The sequence below is a fragment of the Alexandromys fortis genome, unplaced genomic scaffold, assembly GCF_014885135.2.
Source record: "Alexandromys fortis isolate MF-2015 unplaced genomic scaffold, M_Fortis_MF-2015_v1.1 scaffold_93, whole genome shotgun sequence".
NCBI lineage: Eukaryota > Metazoa > Chordata > Mammalia > Rodentia > Cricetidae > Alexandromys > Alexandromys fortis.
Genome location: NW_026067970.1, coordinates 7,461,075 through 7,486,363, shown reverse-complemented (window position 1 = coordinate 7,486,363; position 25,289 = coordinate 7,461,075). Strand labels below are relative to the sequence as shown.

The 25,289-nt window shown below is 39.7% G+C and overlaps 1 protein-coding gene and 1 non-coding gene across 2 annotated transcripts in view; one reads left to right on the top strand and one right to left on the bottom strand.

Annotated features, from left to right (window-relative positions):
• Avl9 (AVL9 cell migration associated) overlaps positions 1–22,705 on the bottom strand; it is a 57,812-nt gene extending 35,107 nt beyond the window's left edge. The window contains exons 1-9 of the mRNA XM_050155477.1: positions 22,378–22,705; positions 14,857–14,977; positions 13,525–13,610; positions 12,142–12,213; positions 8,585–8,674; positions 7,597–7,663; positions 6,548–6,588; positions 5,625–5,663; positions 833–902 (exon numbers count right to left, since the gene is read on the bottom strand). Coding sequence (XP_050011434.1) covers positions 833–902; positions 5,625–5,663; positions 6,548–6,588; positions 7,597–7,663; positions 8,585–8,674; positions 12,142–12,213; positions 13,525–13,610; positions 14,857–14,977; positions 22,378–22,470 — 679 coding nt within the window. The 5' untranslated portion in view covers positions 22,471–22,705. The remainder of the gene's footprint in view (positions 1–832; positions 903–5,624; positions 5,664–6,547; positions 6,589–7,596; positions 7,664–8,584; positions 8,675–12,141; positions 12,214–13,524; positions 13,611–14,856; positions 14,978–22,377) is intronic.
• On the top strand, positions 1,794–1,896 carry LOC126509601 (U6 spliceosomal RNA). The gene has a single exon (XR_007594214.1). It is a non-coding gene; the product is annotated as a U6 spliceosomal RNA (small nuclear RNA).
• Positions 22,706–25,289: the final 2,584 nt, after the last annotated feature.

Genomic DNA, 25,289 nt, shown 5'->3' with positions numbered 1-25,289 from the left:
GAGAGAGAGCACAAGCAAGGAACTCAGGACCGAGAGGGGTGCACCCACACACTGAGACAATGGGGATGTTCTATCCGGAACTCACCAAGGCCAGCTGGCCTGGGAGCGGACAGTGAGGACTACTGAGAACTCAAGAACAATGGCAATGGGTTTTTTATCCTACTGCACGTACTGGCTTTGTGGGAGCCTAGGCAGTTTGGATGCTCACCTTACTAGACCTGGATTGAGGTGGGTGGTCCTCGGACTTCCCACAGGTCATGGAACCCTGATTGCGCTTTGGGCTGATGAGTAGGGGGACTTGATCGGGGGAGGGGGACTTGATGGGAGGAGGGAGAGGCAATGGGAGGCAGTGGCGGGGAGGAGGCAGAAATCTTTAATAAATAAATAAATTAATTAAAAAAAAAAAGAGCTGAATGGTCAATAGCTAGGCAGGGAGGATAGGTGGGACTCTGAGACAGGAACTCTGAGAAACTGAGAAGCAGGGGATTTGCCAGTGAGATGTGGAGGAAGTCAGATATACTATACTGAGGAGAGGTAACAAGCCATGTGGCAGATGCAGATTAATATAAACAGGTTAATTTAAGTTTTAAGAGCTAGCTGGAAACAAGCCTAAGCTAAGGTCAAACTTACATAATTAAGTCTCTGTGTCATTATTCAGGATCTGGCAGTCCAAAAAAAGACCTGCTACATTAGCTAAAAATAAATAAATAAAATCTATTGCCAAAAGAAAAATTAAGCAGAAATGTTACCCCTAATGAGTTTATCTTTGTATACTACTAAAAATCTAAATTCCAGTAACATTAAACAAAAGTAGCTATAGCTATTCTCTTACCTGGAAAAAGGGATAACACGGTCATTAGTGCACCCACCAATTTATTCACTGGAGAAATGTAAAAAAGAACCTGAAATGGATTCAAATGAAATTAAATTAGAACATTCACAAGACTGTAATAATATAGAAAGGATTCTCTGCAATATGAGTCAATACTTAAGAACAAAACAAAACCAAAAAAACCTATGAGTCATGACTTAAAACAACTACAACAATAAAATTAGCTATCCCACCCACCACAATTCAGGCAAAATTTGAGGTCAGCTGATGATTCAAAGGATAAAGACGTCTGGTAAGATAGACTTAAGTTTAATCTGTGTGTCCTATAGAGCAGAAGAGCAAAACTACCTCCGAAAGTTATCCTTTTACCTTTATATATATGCTACAATAACTGTGTGCACACAAACATAAACCATTCACACACACACACACACACACACACACAAAGAGTTAACTAGATTTTTTGAATCTGGTTAACTTCATATTTTTAAAATTTTTTTAAGTTCTTTATAATTAGGTTTTAATAAGTAAAAATAAAAATAAATATAAAACTACTGCCAGCAGACACTGAAATGACCATCGTAGATTGTTGGACAACAAAATATTCACAATATGTTAGATGTACTGTCCCATAAATTTTGATTAAGTTAGTTTGTCACCTTAACCAAATGATCAAATTTCATCTTATCAAGAACAGAACAGTTGTGTCATATTCGGAAGTAATGTTATCACTGATCTAGCATCTTGTTAAAAATGCTTAAATGTTTTTTTTTTTTTGGATTTTTTCGAGACAGGATTTCTCTTTAGTTTCTGGTGCCTGTCCTGGAACTAGCTCTTGTAGACCAGGCTGGCCTCGAACTCACAGAGATCCGCCTGCCTCTAGGCCTCCCAAGTGCTGGGAGTAAAGGCGTGTGCCACCATTGCCTGGCTCACTAGATTCTTTTAAAAAGCGTCGGATGACTCACTTCAGCAGCACAGATACTAAGACTAAAACTATACAGAAAAGATAAACATGGCCCCTGTGCAAAGATGATACGCAAATTCATGAAGCATTCCATATTTCAAAAACGTGCCAATCATGAGGACTGGAGTTCAGGTGCCAGGGTCCACAAGCTTGGCAGCACCCTTTGTATGCTGTAATACCAGCTCTGAGGCAGGCAGAGCCTAGGGTACTGCTGAGGTTTGCTGGCTTCCTGTATAGCTAAAGAAATACAAGCCCCAGGTTAACAGAGACCCTGACTCAGAATGAATAGGTTGATTGATGGATGAGGATATCCAATACCCTCTGTTAGCCTCAGTATGCAGGAGCAGGTGCTCATAATTGTACATTCATCCACACAGACAGATATATACAGTCAATTAAAAAGTGCCAATGTAATGAAATTAAAAAAAAAATGGGGGGAAAAGGCAGGACTGGGGAGATGAGATGGCCCAGTGGTTAAGAAAGTACATTAGTTTAACAGAGGGCCTGAGTTAGGTTCCCAGCACCCACATCAGGTGGTTCATGAATGCCTGTTATTCCAGTTCCAGGGGATCCAAAGCTCTCTCCTGAATTATGAGTGTACCCGCACTCATACATTCAGAATCATGCCCACATATATACATAGTTAGAAATGAAATAGATCTAAAAAAAAAAGAAATGAATAAACAAAAGAGTATGAGGTTGATGAAACAATTAGATTTGGAGTTAGAGATGCTACTATTGAGCCATGAGACATTGAACCATGAGGTCTCCTAACAGAACAATTTGAGGTTAAGGGGAGCTAGAAAAGGTAGTATAGGATCCCTGACTGTATCCTAGATGAAAAAGAGTTATATACATTTTATAAGTTAATAAAGGTCCCCTCAGTTAGTTATTATCTTTACAAACATATTGAAAACTCTGCTCCTTACCATTCTTTAAACTGCAATTTTTATCGAAGATAAATTACTAAAAGACTAATGGGATAGGCCAGAAGTGTCAGAGAAACAAATGCAAAGGCTAAAGTGCAACAGAAACAACATTTAGAATGTGAATTCTCAGGTAGTTACTATGTAGTCCAGGCTGGTCTGATACCTGCCCACCATTCTCCTGCCTTAGTCTCCCAAGGGTTGAGATTACAAGCATGTGATCCTGTTTTTTTTTTTTTTTAAGATCACCAGAATTTTTAAAAATTAAATTTCATTTTATGTGTATTTTGCTTGCCTGTATGTCTGTGAACAATGAGCGTGCCTGGTGCTTGCTAAAAGGCCAGAAGAAAATATCAGGTCCCCTGCACTGGAGTTATAGATGGTTATGAGCCACCATGGGTACTGGAAATCAAACCTGGTGACTTTGGAAGAATAGCCAGTGCTCTTAACCGCTGAGTTATCTATCTCCAGCCCCTATGCCTGGGTTTCCAAACTTTATATTGTGTTCATATTTATAGCTGCTCAAGTACTTCTAAATGTGTGTGGAAGATGGAACGCAACAAGTATCTTTTCCAGTTGCTTCTCTAACTTGTTATGCTTTGAGACAAAGTCTCTCATTGAATCTGGAACACAAGACTGGCTTGATGAGCTAGCCAAAAAGCCACCGAGACCCTTCCATCTCCTCTTCTCCAGCACAGAGATTATAGGCGCATGTTACTGTGCCAGTTTTTCACATGGATGCTGGGAATCCTAAGTAGAATAGAAATCCACACTCCAGAGTTCCCACAATGATATTTAACCATTCTAGTGACAAAAAAATTTCTCTATTTCATAGTATATTATAATTATATTATTTCTGGACAAATTTAAAGTTGTAAGAAATCAAAAGAAGAAATCGGCTTTTAGGGACACTATTATAGTTAGGAGTAGTAATGTATGCTTCTAATCCCAGGATTCAGAGGTTAGGGGTAGGGGCATTATGAGTTTTCAAATAGCCTGGGCTACATTAGAGACCCTGTTTATTCAAGGAAAAAAAAAAAAGGAAAAAGGACATAACATGTAGGAAAACTTAAAAAGTCTGTATATTATATTCTCCAGCCTTGTTGTTTCAATGAATCTATATTTGTTTATAAAATTAGGATCACAGAGGCTGGAGAGATAGCTCAGTGATTAAGAACACTCCCTGTTTTGGCCTATAAACCAGGTTCAATTGGCGGCACCCATATGGCAGCTCATAATCATCTGTAACTCCAGTTCCAGAGGACCTCTGTGAGCACCAGGCACACATACAGGCAAAACACTGACACTCATAAATAAAATGTAAAAACTGGATCACAGTCTTATGGTTGGATAGCTTTTAACCTAATGTGCCTTGAAACATCTTGACAATAAAAAGTATCTTGGGATTTTTATTATTTGGAGTTACATGTAACACAAAAAACAATTAGCTACTCATTTTAAGTGATTCTGTGATGGACTCTTTCAGGTAGTTTTGCATGCAATTCAGATTAACTCTGAAAAAGAAATCCCTAATAGGAGAATTATTGGGGCAAAGGAATAATTGGCTTAAGGTAATGAGCCATATAAGCATAGTGCATGGCTGATCCCTCAACAACCTTTCTACCTTATTTGCACTGAATGCAGTTAATATGGGTTATAAAGCTGGTTGTATTACAGGACTAACTTCTGATTAGCCTACACCAGAATTTCAAAAAACTTTTTCCATAAAAGATCAGACGCATTTGCTTTGTGGGCCATATGATCTCTCACATCTACTCAACTCTGCTCCTACTAGGTATAAATAGCTACAAATAAGCAAATATTAGGTATTCCTGTTTACCAATAAAACTCTTATCATAGCTCAATAGTTAAGAACAACTGCTGCTCTTGCAAAAGACCTGAGTTCAATTCCTAGCACTCACATTAGGTACCCTGTAACTACAGCTGGAGTATCTGATGTCCTGTTTGTGACTTCCACAGGTACCTGTATACACGTGCACATACCGACACACAAGACACAAACATAAACATAAATACACATATATAAGTACAAATAAAAATAAGTCTTAAAATCAACAAACTTCTATAAAAGTAAGTGGTAAGCTAGAATTGGCTATGAGGGTTCATAGACCTGAGGTCTACAAAGATCATGGCAATCCCAAATTCCGTCTCTTTGTAGAAAAGAGCTGTCTGGAACCCAAGTTTAAACCAATCAGAGTAAGCAGACTTTTGATAACAATTCTAAATTTAGCGGTGGGCATGCTGCCTGATGTGCCCAAACAATCTGAAGGGACAAATTCATATCCAATGGTTTGGAAGGTAGTATTTACATCTGAGAAAGCAAACAGCTAAATTACTGCTGGCAGTTTTGTGTATAACAAGAGATCAGCTCTATGTAAAATTAATTAAACTGTAGGACAAAGAGAAAGCACAAAGTCGTGATACCCTGGAAGCACCAAGTCTGACTGACCCAACACATTTTCTTTTTTTTTTTTTTTGGATTTTTCGAGACAAGGTTTCTCCGTAGTTTTTTGGTTCCTGTCCTGGAACTAGCTCTTGTAGACCAGGCTGGCCTCGAACTCACAGAGATTCCCCTGCCTCTGCCTCCGGAGTGCTGGGATTAAAGGCGTGCACCACCACCGCCCAGCCCACATTTTCTTTTCTATTTAAGTTAGTTTAAACTTCTTACGGTGACAGTATAATTGAATACACTCTCAAACTGCCAACAAAAAGAGCACACAAATTTGTATGTTTACGACAGTAAAGAAAAGAATTTTGTATTTCATTTGATAAACAAAATATGTCTTAACTCTTACTCGTTAATTTTCATGTTATATAATATATAAGCAATGTCAGTAAAAGATAAAACATCTGTTCTTTCTTTCATCTTTCTATATCTCACCTTTTTTTCAAGAAGAATTAGCTTAAACAGGATCAAGACCTGCAGAAAGAAAAAGAAATGCTATGTTACTCAGGTCTGTTATTAATGATTTGTCATTTTCTTTACTAAAATATAATCATGTTATATAATATTAAATAATAATACATGAGAAATTATGAACTTGAAATGAAAAATTAAGTATTACCTATGTCCTCTAGAAACATGAGAATCATTTAACCTTTAATTGAAATAGTTTTTTTGGAAGGAGCAGTGCTATCTCTGAAAAATTTCAAGCTTCTGAAAAGGCATATATTTGAGGCTGGGGAGTGGCTCAGTTGGTAATGTGTATGCTGACTATGTATGACAGCCCTGTGTTCAGATTCCCAGAACCATTTAAGCTATGTATAGTGGTGCACACTTGTAATTTCAGCACTCTGAGGTGGAGGCAGGAAGATTAGAAATTCATGGTTATCTTTAGCTCAGTGAGTTCAGGGCTAGTCTGGGATACATGGCATTTACATGAATATTCAATAAAGGTTTGGTAAATAAATGATTAATGTATGTATGTCCTAGAAAACATATACTTTAAAAATAAAGATCATAACACCATAAAAACCACAACAAAAGAAAAAAATAATTTGCATGGAAAAATATCCCACTTTTAGGGAACAACTTTTTTCCCACCCATACTAAGTGAAAATGCAAAGACTGCAGAATAAAGGAATCAAAAGCAAACCCTATCCAGCAAAAGGTAATCCCAGACTTTTACCACACAAATACTCCTGAGGCCTCCAGCTCTGTATGGTTAAGAAGCTGTCTTAGAAGAGCAAAACCACAATTATGCCGTCAGCTGATTGTAATGCTGCCCCAAGTTCACAGGAAAGGAACCCAAGAACAGACTTTCCCATTTCAGTACATTGCAAGTTGCAGGATATCTATCACACCTTGTGTCGAAAATGAAGGACAAGATCTCGAGGAGACAGACCTACAATGTAAACAGGAAAGCTAAATGTGAAAGGAAGAGAATATCTAAAAAAGAAAACAAGAACATGCAAATATTTAAACATTTACATAATACTTGGTGAAATACATATATACTCAGAGTATTGTCTTACAGAATCTTCCCCAAGGATGAAAATGTTTAAAATATGCCCTGTCAGACACATTAGCCACTGAGGACTTCAAATGTGGCCTTTAAATTTTATTAACTGTAATATAAATACAGTTTTATGTATACATTATTAGTGAATACTGCTTTAGACATTGGGTCTAACACTTACAGTCTACAAAAATAAACCACAGAAATTTAAAAATCATGAAGCTCACACCACAGTGGCAGCCAGTCATTTAAATGGGACATATAGTATTATTTCTGAATCACATTGCTTTCCAATCATTCATTTCAAACACCACAGTAAAAGAGAAAACAATTTATAAACACATTCTTAGAACAGGACTATCAGGCTGACTTTCTGCATATGACTGCACTAGTACTGGCTACTTCACATTGAAATGGAAACTGAGGATGCACACATCACCGTAGTATTACAACCTTTACTACAAAAGAATATTTGATGACTATCTCAGGCAACAATGGATTTTTTGAGCTGTCAAAATAGTGTACATTTAACAAATCCCCAAGTTGAAGAATCTCAGTACCCCACCCCCATCCTGGTGATTACACACATCAGCATTAACAGAAAGAAGTCCAGTACATTCTAAAAAGTTGAAATTCACCTGTGCAATGCCCGTAACTGTCACTACCAGTAAAAGATAATGATCAATCTCATAAGACAGCTAAGAGGGTATTTAAGGAAGAAGCAAATTTAAGAACATAGATCCCATACAAAGATTGTATAAATATCTAATTATTTGTATAATATTCAATGAAATGCACTTATGCTTAACAGTTCTGATCATGAAGAGCTACACATAACCAAGTTTGGCCACAGACAACTTTGAGGACATAGCTTCTGACCTGCAAGTTACTTACCAAGATACACCTGAGATCCTTCTAATGAGGCCCCTCCTAAGGAACTGTTCATATGCTCGTAGAGTTCCTGTGGAATGCAGACTGAGTTTAGAACCTCACACTGTCACTTTAGAGACTAAGCTCCTAGAAACACGACCAGAAGAGAACTGTATAGGTTATTCTGCCACCTACTAAATTAAGCAACCATGGTGTCTGTAACCTACTAGTTTTCAGCATTCAACTCATTTCTTCTCTTGTAAACATGAACAGTATCAGGAATAGCTGAGCAAAAAGAACAAAAAGCTACTCAGGATAGTCTTTTGTTCTGAGCCATTTCAGAGCTTTAACAGGGACATAAATTACCTTCCCTCTGCTTCCACACTAAATTCCTAACTGCCCCAACTCTCCCCAAGGTCCAAGACAGATCTAGAACTGTATACTGATGCCAGTCTTGAGAAAAAAATATACTACCCTTCTTCAATAAAATACCCGGAACTAGAAACCAGATACTCAAATTTATAGACACTATGCCATAGCAAAACCCTTGTAAGAGACATTGATACTAATTGTTTACAGTCACTGTTTCCTCAGGGACGGTTTGAGTTTAGTAGTTGGGCAGCTCTCGCTATAATATCAAGGTTTTATGAAAATATATTTTAAATAAAGATTTTTATTATATTTTATTTATATATTTATTATTTATTGTATTTTAAAGGTAAATCTTAACATTTTTCTTAATGTGTACATGTGTCCCTGAAGAAGCTAACGAAGAAGACATCAGATCCCTAGGTGGTTATGAGCCATTTAATGTGGGTGTTGGGAACCAAACCTGGTTCCTCTGCAAGAGCAACAAGTGCTCTTAAGCACTGGACCTGGAGCCCAAGCAAATGGATTTTCACACCATGTTTTTCTTAAGTCACCATGGACTATCCTGCACAGTACTACTATAAGAGCTACTTGATTCATTAAGCTACTTTTCAACAAACACATCAGTAGGGAAATTAGTTACCTTTAGAATAGAAATTTGGGAAAAATCTTTCTCTTCAAAATATGCATGTGTAATGAGTTGAAGTTTTGCTTGAAGTAAGCCATAAAGAGGCTAAAGAAAAGGAGAAACCATCATTAGGTTGATCATAGTAAACAACAGGAAAAAACAAATCCCTGTCATCTTTTAATTTAAAGATATCAGGGAGGAAAGTTAGTAACACCAACTGAGGGCCCACATACATAGCAGGAAGCTGTGATATTACACATTCTCACTCTTGGGCAACAGGTGAAAACTAACTTGGCAAGGTGGTGAGTCAGGCTCAGACTCTGGGCCTTGGCTCCATCTTTTATCTGCTTAATTAAGGACCCTTAACCTTTCCATACCTCCTCAGCAAGCTGACCCTGTACACAAAAAGGCGGAACTTCTGTGGCTGTGTTAAGGATTAAATAATAGACACAGCACTTAGCAGAGTCTGGCGCATAGCAAGAATGTCAATAGTTACTGCATTCATTCTGTTGCGGTGCTATCTAATCATCCTCAAGAGGTCTGCTTCCTACAAAGTTGAACATTGATTTAAGTTCACATCTTTTGTTTTCTGTCATTTGTGAAATGTGAGATCACCTAGTCTATGTCTTCTACATAGTATTACTTTGTATACTTGAACAAAGTTATTCTTCAATTGTTATTTTTTCAACCCAAAATGGATCATATTCACCTTTCATTTAACATTCTTGAGACATTTTCTCATTTATGTGCCTCCTTCAGAATGCAAGTCATACTGAACTAGTCCCCTGTTGCAGAATATTTGTTTAAACTGTGAAGATGCATCTTTGCCAAGGCGCCTTCTGATTGGGTTTAATAAAGAGCTGAATGGCCAGTGGCTATCTATGCAGAAGAGGTTAGAAATTTCCAGGGAGAGAGGGGACTCTGGGAAGAAGAAAGGTGGAGATGCCAGTCAGACTTCAGGAGGTGCAAGATGGACAAGAGGTAATGCCATGTGGCAGAATGCAGATTAATATAAATGGATTAATTTAAATTACAAGAGCTAGTTGAGACAAGCCTAAGCAAAAGGCCAAGCATTCATAATTAATAGTAAGTCTCCCTGCTGTTATTTGGGAACTGGCTGGTGGGACAAAGAAAGACTAGTTACAGTCCCCATCCCTGTAAATATGAGTATTATTATTAAGTACAATATCATTACATTTCCATTCCATTACCATGCACTATGAACAAGTGAACCTTTCTGATTAACTAAGCTGTTCTCATTCCATATGTCTCTTTTAGAGGCAGACAAAATTGGATTTTTGCCCTATTTTTATACTTAGTAATCTTACATATGAGAATTAGATATCATTACTCTAAAACATGTTGATTTATAAAGTGAGACTATAGCAAAGATATCTCAAGATTGTTAGGAAAATAAAAAGATGTTATATGAAATGCCTGGTAAGAACTAACACCTGACACAGATAGACACTTGGTGGTTTCTGTTATCCAAATTGTCCTTTGAAGGTGACTCCTTGGGAAGCCTTCCCACATGTATCTACTTTCACATATGGTAGCCAATGTTTTGGTTAACTGGCCCTGTATACAAATTAACTGTGGTGCATTTTTCAGGCTATCCTTCTAGAAACTGTGTATTATTATTATAATTACTAGAGTTATCATAATATGGCATGGCACACTGGTGAATATCTTTAATCCCAGTATTCAGGAGGCAGAGGCAGAGGCAGGTGGATGGACCTCTGTGAGATCAAGGCTAGCCAGGCACATACTAGTGAGATACTGTTTGTTCCTGCAAAGAAAAAAAGTGTATTATATATTATAAATTATTATTATTCATAGTTTCTCTTCACCCACTTCTCCATCTCCTTTTCCTCTTTCTCCTTTTCCTCTTCAGATAGTAATAAATCCCAGATAAGTCCTACCTTGTAAACCTGAATTTACATTATTAAAAACTCTTTATTTGGAGTTTTGAGACAAGGTTTTTTTTTTTTTGGGGGGGGGTGTGGCCTGACTGCTGACTGTCCTGGAATTTGCTCTGTAGACCAGGTTGGCCTTGAACTCAGAGACCCACCTGTCTCTGCTTTCCACAGTGCTGGGATTAAAGGTGTGTGACACCATCACCAAGCTAAAACTTTTTCTTTGTTTTGAGACAGAATCTCATTATGTACTTCTGGTTGACTGAACTCACTATACAGACCAGGCAGGCCTTAAACTCTCAGAGATCTGTTTACCTCTGTTTCAAGTACTGAGATTAAAAGTGTGCCACCATCACAGGCTATACAAAGAGTATTTGAAGTGCCTGTGGATAAGGAAATTAGATAAGAACCCAAGAAATAATCAGACAAAACCTACATATATCTGGTAATTTGGTCAATAAATCATTTTCAATCTTGGTTTGGAGTGACTGCAGAATGGCTACGATAGCAACCATAAAATATAGATAATTAACATAACATAGATCTAGGCTCTTCCACACAATGGAGATTTTTGGGGGGAGGAGGGGAACTAAATTTTACTGTAGAATTAGGCATTTGATGCAAAGGTGTTATCATCTTATTCATCACAATAGACACTGAATATTGTAAATAATTCAACTGAGGACTATGAAAATCAAAAATGTCAATGAATTTGTATTTCCTTCCTTCCTTTCTCTGACCCTTTTCCCCAACTCTTCTTTTGTGGTGGTGAGATCAAACAAAACTGAACTTGAATAATAGATAAACATCCCAGCTACTTATTTTCTTTTAAAATATAAAAATAAGCTGAGTGTGATCATACACACACGTAATCCTAGAAGTGGAGATAGAAGGATCAGGAATTAACGGTCTTAGTTATATAAAGAGTCCAGGTCAGGCTAGGCCATGAGACTCTGTCTTAAAAACAAAATGATGTTAAAATGGGGCAATGGCATTGGCCCAACTGATACAGGTATTTGCAACCCGATGATTCAACCCTAATGACGCAGATTTGATCCCTGGAGCCCACATAAAGGCAGAGGGAGAGAAGTGACTCCACGAAGTTGTCCTCTGACCTTCACATGTGCACTGTGGCATGCAGTCCTCCCCCACACTAGCAGTACAATTTAAAAAATAAATTATATGTTCAAGTGTGTAACTGTTAATACCAACTTGAAAAAATGTACGTAGAAGAAACACAGCTCTGAAATAGTTATAGTATGTAGTTTTACCATGTCATTGGCTTTTCTCAAACACTCTGAAATTTAAAGTATATATTAAAGTTAAATGTCTTCACTGCAATAGTCATGAACTTCTATATTACAAATAAAATTAGAGCAATTATGATATTTGTAAAGTTATTAAAACAGCATTTATCCAAAGTCTTGGGGACAAACAAAAATAGATAAATGAAATATAAAGCTGCTCCATTTGAATTAAATGTCAATTTGCCCAGAAGAATAAAAATAAGAACAAACTGCAGGAAGCAGAGGACCCAGAAGCACTTGGGCAAGCACTCAACTAGTTTTGGCAAGTCCTTATTCTCATATATCTTACTCTAAAAACACAAGTTCTGCTTTGAATGTTTATATGTAAGAAAGTTAGGAGATCTCTTACCAGCTTGCTCAAAACACAGACACTTTTCTGAACAGTCTCTCTGGTGATGTCGGCTTGCCTTACTTTTAATGCCTATTATGAGTAAACAGTTATTTATTAGAAATAATTCATAGCAGCATTTACAAAACAGTTTCGATATGAACCTAATAATTAAATAGAAAAAAATCTTGTATCCAGTTAAATTAAAGAACTTCACAATAGCCGGGTGGTGGTGGCGCACGCCTTTAATCCCAGCACTCAGGAGGCAGAGGCAGGTGGATCTTTGTGAGTTTGAGGCCAGCCTGATCTACAAGAGCTAGTTCCAGGACAGGAACCAAAAGCTATGGAGAAACCCTGTCTCGAAAATCCAAAAAAGAAAAAAAAAAAAGAACTTCACAGTAAATCTCAGATATGTTAGTTGAATGTACCTACTAGCCTTGCACTCAATGTCAGTAGCTAGGCACTGGGTGGAATAGTAAACGGACAGTCCCCACTGTCCTGGAACTTACAGGCAGATGGAAACTGCTTTATGTACAAGTCACACACCAGACCAACCATTCAATAAGAACCAATCCATAAAAACTGACTGAATTAAAAAAGATTTGCTATCTCTTAAAAACATATCTATCAGAAATCCAAAAATTAAGAGTCACAGGATGGAAATCAACCTACCAAGCAAATGGGAGCCTTCAAAAAGCAAATCTTGCTAGATTCATAGCTGTGAAAGTAGACTTCAAAACTAGTCAGGAGTGATAAAGAAGGTCACCATATCACAAATGTGTTGTTAGGAACTGATACTCAAATTTACTTCCGGATGCACTTCCTTTTTTCATTAGTAAAGCTATTGAAAATGCTGTGATATTTTCTTCTTGTACATTTCTATACATCTAAACACTTCCACGGAGTTTAATTTTTAATGCGATTTTGATGCCTTCCATTTTTCATTAGTTCTCATTATGTAAATTTAAATATGCTCATAAAAATAATGCATGACAAAAAATCCACACAAACAAATCATAACAAATGCTGGTACCTATGTGGAGAAAGAGAAATCGAAATCTTGCTCACTGCTAGTAAGGGCGCAAATTATTATGGCCACAGAAATCAGTACGGAAGTTACTCAAAACCCTAAAAATTGAAGCTGGAACACGGGCTCAACAGTTAGGAGTGCACACTGCTCTGCTCTGGCAGAGGACCCCAGGTCTGTCACAGAACCTACGTCAGGAGGCTCACAACTACCTATCACTCCAGCTCTATAGGACTGAACACCCTCTTCTAGCCTCTTCAGGTACTTGCACAGATGTACTACATTGAACGTAAAGACTGCGATTCCCCAAATGACCAACATCTGGGCAAGGGTTGGAGGCGCTTTTTCCTGCTGCTGCTCACCACCAATTATCATACCTTGGCTTCAATTTGTCGATAGCAAGAGATACCATATACTGTGGCTCCATTTCCATTTCTGGGTGGTAAGTGAAAAAACACAGTATCTAAGAGATACACAGAAAAATGTAAATAGTGATGTTGATTACTCATTACTGAACAATCAAATGTGAAGTTTTAATGCAATCATTAACACACAAATGATGACACAACCAGGTAATACTTCTAACATCAGAAACTTTCCCCCAATCTTTATAGTACATGTCTGTCACAAACCTAAGAAATAACATAGAGGAAAGTCAAGTCATAAATCTGATGGCAGCATGTGAATCTTGAGTGGATACAAGAAATTCTGGGAAAACTGGGAAAATCTGAGCACAGACTGGATGTGAGATGATATTATGAGATTATTATTAGATCTTAACTATGATAATACATCTGCATGCTAGGAAATTATTATATCCTTAGGGGGTGCATGTACTAAAGTATTTAGAAGTCGAGGGACTGTCATTTATTCCAAATGACTTTAGAATAAAAAAGAGACAAAACTAAATATACACATAAACATAAAGAAAACTTGCAAGGTATTTTCCTATAATCTTAATTTAACTTTCCCACTAGGTTGAAAGCATCCACAGCAGAAAAGTTAGGATGAAAAGTATTTCTTAGGTTTCATATCCTGTAATAAAGCTCATTTTAAGCTGCATAGTAAATTTTGATTTATTTTATAAGGGAAATATTAAGTATTGCAATAGGAAGACAAGTAGTCAAATTACATTGAATTTAGTTTAATCAAAGTAAAATGGTACTTCATTAGGTCTGGCAAGGCACTCTCATATGGGTGTAGAAGACTCAGTGTGAAAATGTCATTACACTCTTCTTTGAGGACACAAACATTCTCCACATGCAAGCAAGCGGCTTTTAAAGCACAGGGTTGAGTAGTGAGTCAAAGAAACAATCTCAGCTGTATTCAGGTGGGCATGAGAGAACAGCCTAGTGCGTCTGAAACTGGAGCTTTCCAGGCCATGAGTAGTTAGTGCAGATAAGTCTCCATTTCTGCCACTGAGTGGAGTCTGAAGCATGATATAATTGTAGGCACAAACCTATTAGCAGCTGTCCTGCTCTGGCTATACCTGAGTGCTCTGGGCAGGAGGGGAACCAAGGGTCACTGACCACGGCCCCACCACTCTCTGAAGCTTCTCTAGCGCACACCTCACCTCCAAACAACACATACACATTTTATAAATAATCACAATAGGCTCAAAGGCTTTCATTTACCAAAGAATCCAAGACTGTTATGGAAAAAATTTCCAAAACCTCACCTAGTAATTGGTCTACTATTTACTGACATACCTTCCTGATAGTTATGTGCACCATCTGGTAAGGCGAGGAAAGGCAAATACTTCCATTCTTCAGGTAGAGTGTGACTGTCATGTCCATCTCCCGCAATTAGTGGTGGGTAAGAGAACTCAACCTAAATTGGAAAAAAAATCTTAGCCAGAGACCAAAGGAAGAATTTTATACTAACAAACAGTAATGCTCTTGAACCCTGAATGATGCTATGCAAACCCAAGCACAGTTTATAGACTATTTCCTGCTTACTTAAAATGTCTAGTTGTAACAAAAATGCTGTCTAAAAGTATAAAGATAAGCCAAGAGAACTTCAAGTATCTCTCTTAAATAACCAATCCATGAGGCCAGACCTACCCTGATTCCAGTCATTTCACACATTTATTCTGAAGTGATAACAGGAGGAAAGGCTGCAACAATGGCTGACTTCTAAAAAGCAGAAACAATAATGACACTCTAAACCACAAGGAATAACCTTTTCTTTCTTCTTTTATGTGTACAGGTGTTTTACCTACATGTATGTAAGTATACCTACCATGTGGGTATCCTTTTCTAGTGCTTACTAAAGTAACAGGAGGTGGGGTCCCAAGCTGAGTCTGAGGGAAGGAAGGCCCCATCCTCAATTGCCTCCAAGCCTGTTAATTCCTATCTAGCTATCTAATAGGAAACATTAAGACTGCCACTCCTTAATGTTTAAAATAATATAGAAAAACAGTGAAGGCTATGTTGAAGCCCATTAAGGGAAAGCTACTTTCTCTGGGTCAAAATAATAGAATCTGAATTATGCCTGTGGTGGGAGACATGATATTCTGATATGCTCCAATGTAGAAGGAGCAGCGGGCTGAGTTCCTGCCGCCCGGCTCCCGGCCGCCTGGCTAGCTTAGCCCCCAAAATAACAACACACAAACTGTATTCTTTTAAACAATGCCTGGCCCCCCAGCTCCAGCCTCCCACTTGCTAACTCTCACATCCCAATCAACCCATCTCTAATAATCTGTGTAGCACCACGAAGTGGTGTCTTACCAGGAAGATTCTAGCCTATGTCCATCTTGGGTCAGAGCTTCTTCGCATCTGGCTCAAAGAGGAGAGGCATGGCGATTGCCTCACTTCCTCCCAGCATTCTGTTCTGTTTACTCCACCTACCTAATTTTCTGTCCTATCAAGGGTCAAGGCAGTTTCTTTATTAGCCAATGAAATCAACTCAAAACAGAAGACCCTTCCACATCACTCCAAAGATTAGAACATTATATACTCCAGGGCCAATAAAATGACTCAGCAATTTGTAGCCAAAACTAAAAACTTAAATTCAATCCCTGAAGTCCATGTACTGGAAGGAGAGAACTGGCTCCCCAAGTTGTGTGCCTGGTCTGTCAATCATCCTGCCAGAAGACTGCTCCTTAGGAAAGCTGGTTTACCTGAAGGCATGCTGTGGCGATGGGGAAAATGATCCCCTTAAGGAGATCATGTACTTATCTCCCAGAAGCCACACTCCCAAAAAGTTGCTTACTGCCCTTCCATTATGTAGCACTACTAAGTCTGCCAGCATTTCTGACTCAATCAGTGTAACTTTCCCTTTTCTACCTAGTTCTTCTTTGGATATAGTCCAAATGCTGCAGACTCTCTGAGCCTTTTTACTTTTTATGAAGACTCCTCCACCCCATTTATAGCTGCTTGCTGACTTCCATGGCTCAACCCTCCTTGTTTCTTGGACTCTAATTAGAAAGGTATGGCTTTCAGAGCCTATGAGATGGCTCAGAAGGTTAAAGGCATCAAGTATAAAGACTGGAGTTTAATTTCCAGGACCCCTAGGAAGGAAGGAGGGAACTGTTTTCAAGTTGTTTCCTTTAGACGTTGCCTGAAATTAGACTATTTGACAAGAAATTATGTTTCTACAGTTAATTTGCTAGTTATAGTCTAGACTTTTATTTGTTCTAGTACATAAACTATAACTGTCAGATTGCCATTGCTTTTTTTTAAAAAATATTATTCATTTATTTTTTAATCAGAGTCTTACTATGTAGACCAGACTGGCCTTGAACTCAGAGATTCACCTGTCTTTGCCTCCCAAGTGCTGGAATTAAAGTGCCACTATGCCCAGCTCTTTTTTGTTTTTAAAAAAAGTCACTTCATGAGCACTGTATTTACATAATTTCCACCCTCTCTCACTCTCCATTCCAACTCCTCCCATGTCCTTCCCTCTCCTTATTTTATCTTTATTAATGTTACTTTACACACACATACATACTCATGTGTGTGCATGTTTTCATGCAAATGTACATATATATAACCTGCTGAGTCTATTAAGTGTTGCTGTCCCTCTCTAAGCACCCATTAACCACCTGTAGTAAAATCTCCATGAACATACAAAATAAAATTAAAATGTATTTTTTAAAAAAACAAGGCAGGACTTTCTCTCTTCTCTCTTCCTTTTCTTCATCTCCCTTCCTTGGCAGCGGCCAAATTTTATAGCTTGTTGATCTTGTTTTTTTTTTTTTTTTTTTTTGAGACAGGGTTTTTTTGTGTAGCCTTGGCTATCCTAAACTGGCTCTGTAGACCAGGATGACCTAGAACTCAGAGAGATTTGCCTGCCTCTGCCTTCTGAGTGCTGGGATTAAAGGCGTGTGTCCCATTTAAAACCATTCTTGTTTTTTTTTTTTTTCAAACTCTAAAGAAAAGATCCTTAAACTTCCTTCTGAGTCAGTTTCTAAATTGTTTTATTAAAAGACTAAAAACCCACAAAAGGAAACCTCAATTTCCCTGGTAAAGTTCCAACTGTTTTGCAATTCTGCTTTTTCTTCCCCCGGAAATGGAGTGGGGCTAGAGAGAAGCTAAGAGGTTAGAGTACTTGCTGCTTGTCCAAAGAGCTCAGGTTTGATTTCCAACACCCACATCAAGCAGCCCACAAGTGCCTGTTACTCCAGCTCCAGGAAATCTAACATCCTCTTCTGGATTCCACAGGCACCTGCATGCATTATGAATATATATACTCTCAAGCACATACATCTACACACAACATAAATAAATCTTTGGGAAAAAAAGAAATACAGAGTCTTGAGGAGAGGGCCCCACCCATCTCTAAGGAGCTACTGGCAGTTATAGTTGCTGTGGAATGGGAAGGGATTTTTTTTTTCTTTTTAGCAGTATAGCCATTAAGCTGCCCAAGTTTCAGTGAATTACTTCCCTATCCATGCTTGTGCAGTGGGTCACACACACAAAAACAGACAAATCATGAAGGAAGACTTGCTGAGAAGAAAGGGTTCAGTAGGAGTGGAGGGCATGAAAAAGAATAATGGATGAAAATGACATAAAGACTTTACATACTTATGTGATGCTGTCAAAGAATAAAGTAAAAAAAAAATACAGTTTGGTAAAAGCATTCAAGAGTTGAAGCTGAGCTGGGAGGTGATGGCACATGCCTTTAAGTCCAGCACTCGGGAGGTAGAGGCAGAGGCAGGAGGATCTCTGTGAGTTTAAAGCCAGCCTATCTAGTGTTCCAGAACAGTCAACGCTACACAGAGAAACCTTGTCATGAAAAACCAAAATAAAATAAAATAAAAGTTGCTAGCTATGTATACAGACCAGAAATTCTACCAGAAAAGAGGTCAAAAGCAAAAATTTAGGGTGGTCAGATGGCCTAGTGGGTAAAGATGCCTGCAACCTGACAGTGTGAGCATGAAGACCCAGATTCAATCTCTGCAACCCGACACAGAGAACTGACACCACAAGCTGTCTTCTCACTTCAACACATGGATCATGCCCCTTTCCATGAACACTGTAAACAATAACAAACTATTGCAGAATATTTGTGTACATTGTAAAGATGTGTCTCTGCCCAAGGCACCTTCTTATTGGTTTAATAAAGAGCTGAATGGCCAATAGCCAGGCAGGAGGTTTAGATGGGAGTTCTGGACAGACAGAGAACTCTGGAAACAAGAAAGGTGGAATCACCAGCTAGAATTGGAGGAAGCAAGATGGGCAGTTCCGAGATGACGTAATGCCACGTGGCAGAGTGTATATTAATATAAATGGGCTAACTTAAATTATAAGAGTTAGTGGGACAAGCCCAAGCTAAGGCCAAGCTTTTATACTTAATAATAAATCTCTATATTGTTATTTGTGAGCTGACAGCCCAAAGAAAAATATGACCACAATAAAGTAATTTTAAAGTTTGGAAAATAAATGCTCTCAACTGAATGTTTAAAAATTAAAAACTACGAACAAAATCAAAGAGCTTGTGTGATACTACTTGATTATTTAACAAAAGATTATGGCAATCTGATTTGAAGTATAGCTCTCAATCCTCAGAGAAGCACCCCTCCATCTTTTTGCATCTTTACAGAAATCCACAATAGGTCTGCATGTAGAGAACTGACCATGAGGTACCCAACCCCAGGTGACAGATCTACAACACAATCCCTACACCTAATGCTCAGGGAACATGGTGGAAGAGGAGTGGAAACATTCTAAGAGCTGGGCAGTGGTGGTACACACCTTTAATCCCAGCAGTCAGGAGGCAGAGGCAGGCAGAACTCTGTGAGTTCGAGGTCAGCCTGTACTACAGAGGGAGTTCTGAGACAGTCAGGGCTTAGAGAAAGTCTTAAAAATAACAACAACAACAAAAGTCAGAGGACAAGGACATCTGCCGTGAGACAGTATCTCACACCCAAAATCTCAGTTGCCTAAGCAAGATCTGTACAATAATGCCAAAGAAGATGGGGGAAATCTCACTAGGCCCCACCCCTAGATAAAGAGCTAAGGGCAACAGAGCTGAGAGGTGGAGACTCAGTCTTCTAAGGGGACTAGTTCCTGGTAGGTTATCTATTCAAAGCGCTCCACCCTAAAAACATACAATGAAACATAAAATGAACTCAGCAGGTTAATTTTGTGTGTGTGTGTGAGCAGGGACACAGGCTTGCAAACATGTGTAACAGTAACAAAGATGAAACATGAATTAGAGGAGGAGGGGCACAAGAGGAATTGCAAGAGGAACAGGAGGTGTAGAATTATGTAAATAAGCACTCATGTATGACATTAAAAAAAGAGCATGACATGCTGAGAAAAATATTTTTATTTGTTTGTTTTGAGATCTCTCTACAATGTAGCCACAGCTTTCTGGAACTCACTGAGTTCCAGGCTGGCCTTGAACTCACAGAGATCCACCCAAAACCCAGAAGCTTGTTCACTAAGCAAGCACTCTACCACTGAGCTACATTCCTCCAGCCCAGGATTGCGTTCTTGGTGCTTTGTTTCTACAATACCCTGGGTAGGTGCAATTTTACAAAGGTGAATAATGTAAATTCACCTTTTACATTATTGGCTGGAGAGATGGCTCAGAGGTTAAGAGCATTGCCTGCTCTTCCAGAGGTCCTGAGTTCAATTCCCAGCAGCCACATGGTGGCTCACAACCATCTGTACTGAGATCTGGCGCCCTCCTCTGGCATGCAGGCATACATGGAGGCAGAATGTTGTATACATAATAAATAAATAAATCTTAAAAAAAAAAAAACAGGTGAATAATAAAACAAGCTGCTTTGAGCATCAGTTGGGGAAAAACTCAACTATAATTTTTCTTTTTTATTGAATGATTTATAATTCATTCAATTATCTGGCAAAAAAAAAGGGAGAAGGGCAAATTTGGGAGCTATTTATATTTGCTGGTTTTGGAGTAATGCTATGCTTCTGCACAGAACTCTGTTTACAGAAGCAGTCACTTTTACCTGTGTGCTGAAACCAAAACCTAAAGGCAAAGAAATGACACAGGATGCAGGGTGCTACTGTGCCATCCCTTTTCTGCTCTCTCATCGTCATGCAGCACCACATATGGTTTCCTCTACGGAAATATAGCTTGCCAATAAAACCAGTGAGTCAGGCAGAAAACATAATAAAATCTAGACTTTCAAATGACAGCAAGAATTAGGAGACTCTATCCCATCTCCTATCAATATTGATGTTTTCTTCCTTTGCAGAGCTCCACTGTGTGGCTCTGAAGCACACTTCCACATCATTCTTTACCTAGAAAGACTCCACTGGCACACACAATGAACACACATGACACAGAAAGCATTCTGACTCGAGGGCTGGGTGTTTTGGCTTTTGTTTTTGTGTTTTTGAGACAGTTTCTTTTTGTAACAGTCCTAGCTATCCTGGAACTTGCTTTGCAGACTAGGCTGCCTCAAGCTCACTGAGATCTGCCTGTCCAGGGCTGTTTTTCAGTATGATCTCAGCAATTTTTCCAGTAAGACCTTTGTCAAGTTCTGTCACTTTACTCCTATCTTATAAAGCAACTAGTTAGTTCAACGGTCGTAGTCCTCAAGTACTAAATAATCTTGTTTTTTTGAGACAGGGTTTCTCTGTAGCTTTGGAACCTGTCCTGGAACTAGCTCTTGTGGACCAGGCTGGTCTCGAAGTCACAGAGATCCGCCTGCCTCTCCTTCCTGAGTACTGGGATTAAAGGCTGTGCCACCACTGCCCGGCCAGTACTAAATACTCTTAATATCACATGCAATAATGCTACTTTCTCGCTAGTGTCATTCTGTCTTTCTAATCTGAGGATAAAGGAATATAATATCTTAAAGTTAACAGTCTCTTTTTTGAAGGGCCTATGTACCTAACAGGTGTTAGGTGTCCACCTAACAGAATCCTCCTACCTCAGACTCCCATTTGCCACTGGGCTTGAAGTTAATAGCATGCACACCACACCACACACACACACACACACACACACACACACACACACACGCATGCCACTATCACCTTTTCACTCCCTTCACTATTGTTATCTTCTAACGAACTGAACTTTTGTCAGTAAGTCTTTTAATGTGACATTCTCTGTGAAAAGCGAGAGACCAAATGCTTCGTTATCTACGAGTGGTAATTGTTTTTTTCGGTACCTTAAGTATTCAGTCTACAGCCCCTAGCACATTATGACATCACTGCCTTCCCGAAGGTGTTTGTTCTGACTGAACAACCTTGTTCTATTTTGCTCCTCTGCGGTCAACACAAAGCAAATGCTCTTTTCCCACGGTGGGTTGAAGAGCCAGCTAAGAAGCTAGTACCAGCCCATTTGCACTTACTGCTTGCCAAATTACATTTTTATTTACCGCAATTGACTTGGAGTGTCCACCTAACGAAAAGAATAGCTCTGGGCAGGATTAAATCTTAAATGGCAGAAGAAGAAAAGGGGGCGGGGCCGATCGCCAACCCTAAACTACAGAGTCTAAGGCTTGCAAGAGATAAACAAAGGAAGCTGATTCTCCTGCGCGGCGCCTGCAAGCCCGTCAGCCTACTTGAGCATTCGCGTGGAAACCCACAGCTCACCACCTCCCGGCGTTCAAACGCCGAGTTGTTCCTCAAGACTTCCTTTCTGGGTAGACACCCGGCAGGTCGGTGAGGACTGACAGATCACCGAAGGCGCGACCGTCACTCTTTCTCTCATTCCGAACCCCCACTGCTCGTCGTGCAATTCTCGGAGGAAGACCGCGTGGCAGGCCGCGGGCGCCGAGTAGGGCGCGGGCCGGTCCTCACCTGGCAGCCCTTCTTGTGGTGAAAGCCGACCACCACGATGTGCAGGACGGGCCCGCAGGGGGCGCCGTCGCCCTCACGGCCAGCCTTCTCCATGGGTGTCCGCCGCAGGCCCGCACCGCGACTCCAACCGCCGAGGCCGGCCCGCACGACCCAGAGCGGCGGCCTTCAGTTGTCAGCCCGAGCGCCGCATGTGCGCCGAGTCGCGGGCCTGGAGGCCGTCGTCCAGCTCCCTCACCTCCGCGCAGCCCCACGGGGCGACCACCGCTCTGCTTCATCCGCTTCCGCAGCTTCCGGGCTGTCACCTGACGACGCTACGGCCGCCTCCGGCGGCGGCGTGGGGCGGGACCCGGACGCCCCCGTCCGGGCGGGGTCTGAGGAGGCATGGGCGGAGCCCGGATGGGGGCGGGACCAGAGGGAAAGAAGGCGGGGTGGGGCGGGGCTGTATGGCAGGAGGGGCGGGGCCTCCCGGGCGAAGGCGCGGCTGGGTGGGGTGGATGCTGACCATCAGGGACCCTTTTGCAGTAGTTAGTGGAGAGGTCTAGGGGTTGCGTGTGCTTGAGGGTTACACCTGCTCCTTTCTTCTATGTACTTTGTCAGTTCACTTGCTTCTAAAATCTATTTTTCCTTCTTGAAATCTCCTTCCTCCTCCCTCAGCTTGACTTCTTTACAAACGTGTTTTCCCTTCACTCTATAAATCTTTTTAAATTTATATTTATTTTATTTTTTAATTTATTTATTTATTAAAAATTTCCACCTCCTCCCATTTCCTTCCCTCTCTTCCCTCCTCTTCCCCTTCCCTTCAGTCCTAAGAGAAGTCAGGGTGCCCTGCCCTGTGGGAAGTCCAAGGCCCTTCCCCCTCCATCCAGGTCTAGGAAGGTGTGCATCCAAACAGACTAGGCTCCCCAAAAGCCAGTACATGCAGTAGAATCAAAACCCAGTGCCATTATCATTGGCTTCTCAGTCAGCCCTCATTGTCAGCCACATTCAGAGAGTCTGGTTTGGTCTCATGCACTCTATAAATCTTTTGTGGAATCTCTCAACCTTGAGTTTTAAATGTTTAACAAGGAGGCATATTTTGAGGTTTGGTATTTTGGGTATTCAACGTCTAAATTAAGTTGCTTGCTTGCTCAATGTTTTCTTTGGTTTCGTCCTAGAGTTTTTTTCATTTAGTTTTTATGTGCAGTCCCATGTAGTGGCATCATGGATAATGCCAGAACTTGAGGGACTGAGGTAGGAAGGTTGCAAGTTTCAAGCCAGTCTGGGCTACATAGTGGTAGAAATGTGCTCACCAGGTGAAAGATTACAACTCCAACTTCAGTGACCCAGCAACACTTTGTAACTTCAGATCAGGCCGGACTTGGTGGCACACGCTTTAACCCAGCACTCCAGAGGTAGAAAGGCAGGAGAATTTCTAAGGATGAGGCCAGCGGGGTCTACAGAGTCCAGAGCGAGTTCCAGGATGGCCAGGATTGCACAGAAAAATGCTGTCTCGTAAAACAACAACAATAATAATTAATAACAATAATTTCATGTCAGTGGAGTCATAGTCCAAAAATCATAGGAGCAAGCGCGGATCAGGATGGCCTCAGCCTTCCATCCCTAAGGCCAGGTGTGGTGGTGGTGGTATGGGTGGTGGGGGTTTAGCTCTTCCTCCAAAGCCTGAGGTTTGATTTCACAGTCTACTCCTGATCTGCTAATTTAGAAAGTGATCAGAAAAGGAGAACAAAGGCAGAACACAGAGTGGGCAGTGTTTAAATCGAGTACACCTGGCTAAAGGACCTGGGACCGAGAACCTGTTTGGAAGAAAAGGCAATGGAGAGTTTAAGGTTAGTCTAGGCAAACAGACCTGCAAAAATAAATACATAAATGATATGTAAGAGTTTGGAAGCAATTTAAGCCTTGAATCATAGTATCGTTGACAAAAGATTTACATTTAAAATGATTATTCTAATACCATGATTAAAATGTCCAACTTTCATTGCTTATTTACTATAACTGGCATAAAATAGGTCGGTTGTTCCAGGGTTTTTAAATGCTTTGCTGAATGAGCTACAATTTCAAAAAGCACATTGTTTAAATGCTACTAAAACTATTCAACATTTTTCAATATGTTACTATTCATATCCTTTTTATATTACAAAACTCTTGACAGTGCTCATGACTTTGTAAAAATATACTAATCCCAGCATATAGAGTATGTCAACATGCATGTTACCCTTTTATGTTAACTACTTGATTTTTACTATTTTAGCTCCTTTTTTAAAAAAAGCTTTTTATTTTATATATATATTGGTGTTTTGTCTGCATGCATGTTGTGACGATGTTAGATTTGGAGTTACAGACAGTTGTGAGCATCCATGTGGGTACTGGGAATTGAACCCCGGTCCTCTGGGAGGATTGTCAGTGCTCTTAACTGCTGAACCATCTCTCCAATCCCTGATTTTTACTATTTTCTTGTTGTAAACTGTGTTACTATTTTCCACAGTTAGCGTAGCTAAAGTTAAGTCTGATTTCACATTTTTTTGTTTGAAATATGTGGATAAATTTCTGTCTCCAGTAAACATCAATATTTAATTCACTGTTCGGGACACAGAAATATGTGTCATTTTGCTTCCTGGAGCGGTCTTGTGAGATTAAATCATCTGTTTATAACTATTATGCTTAAACGTTCTAAGAACATATTTAAAGTAATTCTGTATTTAGTTACTATCTGACCAAATGCTGATCGTTAGGGACTTAAAGAAGACAGGATGTATTTCAGTTCAGGATACAGTACACCAAAGAAGCAAGAGACAGAAGATTTCAGGGCTTCAAACTGGTTCATGTAACAGTTTAGAAAGGCACCTCCCTTATATTAGGTTTTATATGTGTGTATTTACTTGTTCATGTTCGTGTATGTGTGCATGTGTGTG